This window comes from Lissotriton vulgaris, chromosome 2_1 (assembly GCF_964263255.1).
Source record: "Lissotriton vulgaris chromosome 2_1, aLisVul1.2, whole genome shotgun sequence".
Lineage (NCBI taxonomy): Eukaryota > Metazoa > Chordata > Amphibia > Caudata > Salamandridae > Lissotriton > Lissotriton vulgaris.
Genome location: NC_141687.1, coordinates 158,133,912 through 158,142,852, shown reverse-complemented (window position 1 = coordinate 158,142,852; position 8,941 = coordinate 158,133,912). Strand labels below are relative to the sequence as shown.

Genomic DNA, 8,941 nt, shown 5'->3' with positions numbered 1-8,941 from the left:
CGGGTAATGTGTTCGCGCTAATGCGCTGTTGTTTATGTCACTGTTTTCGAGTCAATCGACATTCAGACAAAGACGCTGAGACCCTCGCGGCTGCGAGGGGTTTCCACCATTTGTCTACAGACGTACTGTACAGTAAACTTTCCGGTTGTCAGTTCCCTCCGGATGGGGGTGGCTGCATTCTCGTCTAGTGACGGATTGTTGGGGGGGGGAGTCCTCCGCAATGCCGGCACGAAGGAAAGTGTTCTTGGCTTATATTACCACGGAGTACAAATACCTAAGCGGATGTTGGTAGTGCTGTTAACTACAACATACCGTATTAGGTTTCTATTTGGAGACTAGAGATTTTTGGAACTTGTTTTGGCATACATCTAGCAGCCGAGGATTACTTGTTGGATGTGGATCACTTTACTGTTTGATTCTACTTTTGAATTTTGCTGGGAACTACTCATTGACGTCTCAGTATTTCTAGGAAGGGTTTCCTTTAAAAGTAACCTATCACTGGTGTGGGTAGGTATCTAGAGGAGTGTCGTTAATTGAGAAGATCAGGGGGCCATTAATTCGTTCTGAAGTTGTGCTTCTTGTGTTATGCAGGGGCAAGAGGGACATATGAAGACACTGCTGTGTGAAGGGGCAGAAAAGTGATTTATTACAGGTGACACCTGGCTCTTTTTTCCTTTAGCGAGATTTGAATGAGAGTAGCATTAAGAATATTATTAATGCTTGTGTATTTTTTTTTGCAGCTTCTTTTCCCCCGCTGACCCTTTCCCTTCTATCTTTTCTTTTGGGTTTTTTCCCCTTTTGGGGTTTTTCCCTCACCGTATCGCCTGAACACCCTGTGATATCCATTCAGGGTGTTTGGAGGGTCCGGAGGTGGAGCATTTCTTCTGCGTGCGGATTCTGCAGAGTGTGATCCTGACAGTATGTAGGTCTTATGGCAATATTAAGAACTGAGCATCATGCCATCCTACTAGGTGAGATGTATGACTTTTGAATTAGCTTACCTTAGTACTGAGATTGTATGCCCCCAACCATGAATACAATTGAAACCTATGGAGTGGCAACCTTAACCACAGAAGCGTGACTGCGCATGTCTAATACACATATAAGCGTTAAACAGAGATGTCCCCCAGGAATGACCAAGTACTCTAGTAGCATTACCAATAGCTTTTATTGCATTTCCATATTCGCCACAGTATCAGCCATGACAATGTAGTTTGACTCACTAATGAGTCTTTCACACAATGTATCACCTTGAGAAATTGAACTATATATAATTATATATATATATATATATATATATACACACACACACACATCTCGGTTTCGGTTGCCTCTTTGTAGTTTTAGTTAGCACATCGTTGACATAGCATATGGATTTTTTGTTTTGCTAATAACCTTGGCGCCGTTTGCCGAATCTTTGCAAATCTTTCCAACAACAAATTTCAAACACCTCAGCAGCTTTCCTGAAAGCTACAGGATGGCCTGCTAAGTGGGGCCGAGAAAAGTGGGCTCCCAAGTCCACTATGAGAATTGTAGTTTATTTCAAAGTCTAGTATAAGAATGTCATTACTCTTAATTGAAATGAGTCGATAACTGATTCTTCATACAGGATGTCTGCAGACGTTTTAGATGTTCTCAAGCGAGCTTACTTAATATCTTATCTCTAAATATGTGATGTAATTCAACAGGTATTTTTACCCGTCTGGTGGGCACCATACTCATTTCTTCTGTCAATAATCAATTTATACTGTGAAGCATTTATCAGGAGATGGAATATTAATGATTACATAATCATATTATTCTAAATCTGCATACATCACTTCATCCTGCTTATGACCTATTGAGTGAGTCATAATTCGCGTTATTATATATTTCGATTCCAGGTGTATGATTTTCCGCTCAGAGTCAATAATATCAAAGTACATCACTGAGCTCGCAATTACACCCCAGAAATTTTATCTTGAGTGCCTGTTGTCAAGTGAACAGAGTTGGCCTTCACATATGAGGGAAAGAGGTGTGTGTGTGATGAATACCTGAACTTAGTTAAGGTCGTACGGCATTTTGGGAAGCCTATTATTTTTCCCATCCTAGCCAATTCTTAACTGAACTGCATTTGAACATTTGGTGGTTATCAGTCATTTTATATTTGTATCACTTTATAATAATAATAATAATAATAATAAAGAGATTTATAAAGCACCTGGTGACGCCATCTCGGCGTTTCCCCGCGCTACGCGCCCTCGGTTTTTACTGCACTGGAACACCGATTAGTTAAGAGCCCTGTATACATTTCTTGTTTCTCTCCATTTCACATCATACCCTGACTAAATGGTTATGTAGGAAATCTACATGATCCCCCAGTTGGGCTTGGAAATATAAGTTCTGACTCCAGGTATCACATACAGAATGATGTTAAGGAACACAAGCTATAGAACTATACGACTGCCACACATTGTGCCAACATGTTCCATACTATGTTTTCACATCTGACACTTGGGGCCCTTAAAATGCACAAACCCTTGACTTTGATACTGGCCAGTCATTATAAGACTTGATACAGAAATCAGATGTCACTCTTAAGAAGTAGGTGTACAAGACTCACTACATACAATAAGTACCAGTGTATACGCTCAGCCACACCCCAATCTGTACCAGTTGACCCAAGATACAAATTCCTTTTTTCCAGAATCTTTGTTCTCATCACTAAGGATTCTCACCTGTACAACTCCTTCTCATGATAGAGGGCTTGCGTTGCCAGCGATGCCCTCCTAACACCTTGGTGAGAGGCGTGCTCCACATTTGTGAGCTACAATAGACAGTGGGATGGCCCTTCGCTCACCACCAGGTTATCTTAAATTCATAGATGGGGCGTTTACAATAATAGTGGTTGATAAGATGCTTGTCGCACACCCCAATGCACTGATGCTCCACAATGATCCCCCTGTCCGACAGATCAGTCACAATACAGTGCAATAGGTCATAGACATCTGCCACCGCATCCCAGGGTCCGAAGGACACGTCCACGTCACAGTGATGCTCGAAGAGCTTGGCCTCGCTCTCACTTCTTTCGAACCGGAGTGGGTTGAAAGGAGGACACTCGTATGGCGTGACCGGCATTTCTTCCTTGAAAACACATATCTTCAGCTTGGCGAAGCGGGCCTTCCTCTGCATGGCTCTCAGCTTGGCGATGTCTATGATGCGCTCCAAGTGTTCTAGACAGCAAGGGCAGAAGATGTGAGAACAGAACTATTACAGGGCAAGAAGGCAACACAGAGTCCTAATCGGGAGACAATACGAACAGTAAAATCTACAGGGTACGCTTAAAACCACTACATGTAACATCTGCATACAGGTATTTCTTGATACCTCTCCTCACACTCTCGTATGCTGCTTAAAACCAGCAGTAACAAGTTGAATCGGTCAGATTTTGTTAAAAAAGTCCAGTCAAACACTGAGCACTAGGAATTCACTCAATGTGGCACTCAAGAAGCACGCTCTGTGGTAATACTGATATTCTGCAGTGCGGTACTGCTGTTATTACATTTAACACCTTAGATGCGGCGCAAATATCCCTCCCCAGTGCTGCGCTGTCCATTGGAACTACTGCTGAATGGACGTCCAATGGTCGTGCGCAGCACTGGGGAGGTAGTGCTGCCGTCGGCCAACGCCCCGACGCAGCACTTAAGAGGTTAAACACTGTTGTGCTCATCTCAAAATTAGGCAGACAGTGCCACCAACTGGAGGACTGTCATTAGTGCCGGTGTTGAGATTTAAGTGCTGGTGCAGAGCACTGGAAACCATCAGCTCAAATTAAGCACTGCTTCTTGAGAGCTACCGCTCTCCTGTGGTTGTCATACGCCAGCTGCTGGCACCAGGCTGAAGTGTTTGCTGTGTAGCTGTTGTATTGTTATTGTAATAATGTGCTGTAGTTTTAGTGCTATACCTAAAGTGATGTTGGCATGTTGGATTAGTTGCAGTTTAGGTGTTGCCGTGTGGCTGTATTCTAGTGTTGCGACCCACATTTTGGGAAACACTGGTCTACAGGCTTCAGTGCCCTTGTGCCTCCTTCCAAGTTATAACAGATATGTACTGTGTCAAGCAGCCTTTAACACTAGATTCCTTACCAGCGCCCCATATATACACTTTAAGAGAAAACTTAAAGAGCTGCATTAGTTCTTGATGAATAGGAATGGCATTGGATTCCAGGCATAATGGCAAGCACCATCTACCTAGTGGTCAAATGATTGAAGGTTCATCAGAACGAGGCATTAAAGTGTTTGACATAAACCTCACCTTAAACGTATTCCCAACCCGACAGGCCTGATGCATAGCCTAGTTCAGAGACGGCTTCTTGGCATAGGAAGAACTTTTGACTGGTCTGTCGTAATTGATCCATTTTGCTCTGAATTTAGATTTTGCAATATTCCTGTTACTTAATATCAGTCACTTAGTTCTTGTCTGTACTGTATATTGTTTTTATCTTTATCTGTATTATTGTATCGTTTATGGTTATACTTCGTGTATACAAAATAAGAAACTTGTGAAACTAAAAGGGCACTAGGGTTGGGGAAGATCAACCATACACAGGTCTAATTTGGCATGCCACAGATCCAGACTCACTCCGCTCTATGAACCTTTCAGAGGCACTGTAATCCAGACCATTGCTGTCAATAAGGTGCACAAAAGGGGGCTCTCATTAAGCATCTGCATGTGCCGCTGTAGATAGTGTCAGACCAGGACAGAAGGTAGGCCCGGACACCAAAATAAAAGTGGCCACATTAGTGAAACAGAAAGCTAAAAAGGTGGCCCATGTTTACACATTTGGGTATATTTGAACTTGTAAAGACAGGTTGGATATGTATTTTGCAAAGTATGGAAGACTCCATGCATTTGTGCTTGTTGCAGGCAATGTTTGTTTCATTATCAGGCAAGAAACACTGTACAAATCGGCCCAGCAGACAATAAAACGTGCCCACCAACAGCCCAAAAAGCAGCCCACATACAGACTGGTCAGAGCAGGCCTTCTGCCACTGCCTGGTCGCCCTACAGGCCAGTTCGAGCATGGCTTTTAAATGAGCATTTTCAACTGGTGTGTCTTCCCAAACCGTAGGCCTACGTGCACTGGGTATTTCAATAAGAACATTTTGCGTCATCTCCTGTTTCCAAATACAAGCAATGGTGTCATTGTGTCACTAATTGATCACAATTTCACTCTTTCCTGTCTCTGAAAATTCACACCTTTAGTCTTGGAAGAGGAAAATTACTTACAGTATTTTATCAACTGACGTTAATTTAGTAAATTCTTTAAGCAATAATATTACTCTTGGGATCAACAAAACCCAAAGGTTATACGCATCTGTCACAAAAATGATCTATTCTAGTCCATCCAACGTGAGCACAAATCTCTAGCCCATCGTTGCATAATGTACATAATACGGTAATGTAAGGTATTTTTCCAAATACTGGTCAAACACAAGAAGGGAGAAAAGTTCTAGATGTAACATGGGATATTTCTTGCATACCTCTACTGCTCGTGGGAAGATGGTTGTTGCTGAAGCAGTCATGTTGTTTTACTGCCGAGCTAACCCACAACCTATAGCCCAACAGTGCAGGCATCAGATAAAAGAAAAGAAAAAAAAGACTACTCATGGTCAAACTTCTCATCTAGATGGCTATTTCACTGAGGAGCAAGTAAACACCCTCTGACCCTTTACAACTGTGCTGAGCATCCCTTATGTTATGTTCAAACTTTAGAGCGGGTCCCACAGAAATGCTAGGTCGATTTCTAGCTCCACTGTCTTCCCATGGAGCAGTGCCGTAGCAAGGTCAGGTGGTACCCGGTGAGGAAAATTTCTTGTCACCCCCGGCTTGACAAAAAAAAACACATTTTTTCCATTTTGTCACCCCCCCTCATTGATGACATCCGGGGCGGCCCGCACCCAACCTTTCTACGCCACTGCCATGGAAGACTGCCCACGCCCCTTGATATTCCGAGAGTGCGCTACCACACTGCTTCAGTAATATATTCGCAACAGCGTGCACCAAAATGTACCACCAACTACATACTAAACTCTTCCCTCTCTCCTGCTGAATACATTTGCTTCACTTATTCTTTGTGTGATGCTTGGATTTTTCACAATCCCTAGGACTTCAGTGATGTAAAAATAACGAATTCCAATTACAAAGTGTCATTTGCGCATGAGCCCTTGTTGGTACAATTCCATTCAACAATGCTGTTTCTATGCAGGTATTGAAAGAAGCAGTGTACTGTAAATTAAATAGCATTTGCTACAAGTATCGGATGCGCGCTTCTCAGCTTTGACTGATTGATTTGTCTTCATCAGTAAAGCATATATACAGATTACTGTATCACCATCTGTAATTCACAGCTCAACAAAACATAACGGATATTAATAAGAGGCACTGAAAACAGTGCAGAGACACATTCAGAGGACTTTAAATATACAAGAATCTAAAAATGCAGTGACAATCAAAAGCAGTAATTAAAGTTTGTGGATGGACATTACAAACAATGATTAGTAGATCCATCCAATGTTATGATATGTTATGTTATGTTATAGCTATTTGTAAAGCGCAACTATTACCAAAAAGGTGTCCTGGCGCTGGAAGGAGCCCTAGTCAAGAAGTTTAAGCCGGATGCGGGGATCATGAAACTGGTTGGATTGCTTTGGTGAACAGCCAAGTTTTAAGGGTCTTTTTCTAAAAGCAAGAAGGTTGGTTGTGCATCTTAATGAAAAATGAAGTGCATTCCATGCTTTTGCGGCATTGACTGTGAAGCTTCTCCCTCCCCAGATAGCTTTTTTTACCCTGGGTACAGTAATCAGGTTACTTCCTATGCACACTTGATTTGATAGAGGTAGTGATAGCAAACAGCGAGGGCTTACCTAAAGTGCAGTATATAGACAACAAATGAGATACATTTTAATAAGGTATAGCCAAATCTGATTTTCTTCTAGTGAGGGAATAATTTAGAGGGCACTATAGAATAAAACCCGCAATATAACTCCACGACTCACGGTCTACACCATTTATATGCTTTACTCCATCTACACCCAACTTACATCCACCTCTTCCCTGACCCCTGCCCTGGCATCAATATGGGCTTCAGTATACTTTTTTGCCCCTGGTAAATGTTTGCCAGTACCCATGTTGCAAAGCATCACTAAAAACCATTGACAAATTTAACAGGTACCAAAGCGAAGACCTATTGCTTTTTCCAATGCTTGATGTAATCTGTCACTAAGTATCCTCCTTCCAATATTCCAGAACCACTCTACTCAAAACAAATACTTGGAATGCTGCAGAAAATATTGACCCCGACCAACCTGGAAGAGTCAGAACTGCAGCATTAGACAAACTGTTTGGACCAGTTACCACACGCTTCTTCAAGGTTCTAATATTAGCAAAATAGAGGAAACAAAATATACAGTACTAGAATGCTGACCCTACTTCCAGCATTCGTTGGAAGAGGGTGCCACCATGATTTCTCCACTGGCAGCTTCTTAATTCTGTCCAACTTACCTAGTCACTTTCAAGTCATCAGAGGCAATTCGTTAACAAAAACTTAACCACTGGCTCATACTTTCGAGGCCGTTTCTGATGTAAGCACTCCTACTTAGGAAAATTGTTATAAGGCTATTGTAAGCTGGCCTTCAAATCAATCTGAACAACCTTCTTCAATGCCCTGCTCCTCCTAGCCCAGCACAGTGGCAAATGATACTCTGCAGTGACTATAGCCAAGTTCACACATTGGAGTATATTGGTTGGAATATGGTGGAGTCAGTCAGAACTGACAAACGAAACCGGAACTAAACACTGCCAAAGGCTACTCCTAATATGGCCTCCTGGTTAGACCCCCTTTTCAGTAACAGCTAATTAGGTCCAGGTGGACATGTATATGTGAGCACAAGATAAAAGCATCCACATCATAGCAAGACAGCTATGATGTGGACGCTTAAAAGTGTTTTGGATTCTGAACAGAGGGAAGATTTTAATCTTGACAACTGCCACCCGCGTGGGGCCGAATAAGGGAATAGACCTTTTCCATGGGGTCATTATCATTCTAACCCACAGTTCAAGAGTTCAGCCGGAAGTTGTCAAGAACTTGCCAAAATCAAAAGGACATTCCGCTGGAGAGTGCCCAAGTTGTGAAAACAATTAAAGTGTTATGTTCTGTTGCCGTATCTGCTGCCCTAGGGACAGCTTCACCGCAGCTAGCTTGGGATTTTAACTCTCTGATGTGAAAAACGCGGAAGACAGAGGTTTTAGGATTTTTCTGCAGATATCACAGGTTTGGTCTTGCAGCCTCTGTTTCGCAGTTTCTTTTTGTGAATTACAGGGTTAGGCAAGATCTCCAGGAAACTGTGTTAAGCTTGGAACATGTTAGACCGAGTGAAAAGGCTTACTGGGGAAGGGCAAGCCTGATTCCCCTGTGAAATAATATTAGTGGGTAGTTAGGAATGTCCACAGGGCATTTTCCTACCCACATAAGCTCATGTCATGAAACTGCCTTCTAAACCTTCAACAGTGTATGACAGCTGCACAGCACAAAATTAATACAACGTGGCGTCAGACAGACTGTCACTCTGAAGTAGGAAGTGACGTACACTGTCACAGATTCACTCCACAATAAGTATGGCTCAGAGACAGCTCCATTCTTTAAAGAAAGACAAGGGGAACCCAGTAAATGGCTCAGGACCATGGGTATCAAGTATTTTAAATGCATTTATTTAAATATCCATCGTACTAGAGAAAACCACACAGCATGGTAAATGAGATGTTATACTTCTTCCCTTAACCAGCGGGTAGCTAATACCATGATAAAAAATAATAAAAAGATTCCTCATTCCCAACAGGGCGACGGTCTGCAGTCCATGTATTGAGGCTATCCACTTGAACAAAACCTCAATCACAGACGCAG

At 42.4% G+C, this 8,941-nt stretch overlaps 1 protein-coding gene across 2 annotated transcripts in view; it reads right to left on the bottom strand.

The window, feature by feature from the left end:
- Positions 1 to 1,313: 1,313 nt before the first annotated feature.
- The window catches only part of KCTD7 (potassium channel tetramerization domain containing 7), a 143,987-nt gene continuing 136,359 nt past the window's right edge, over positions 1,314 to 8,941 (bottom strand). For both annotated transcript variants that reach the window (XM_086954626.1, XM_086954627.1), the window contains exon 4: positions 1,314 to 3,212. In XM_086954626.1, coding sequence (XP_086810752.1) covers positions 2,836 to 3,212 — 377 coding nt within the window. In that variant the 3' untranslated portion in view covers positions 1,314 to 2,835. The remainder of the gene's footprint in view (positions 3,213 to 8,941) is intronic.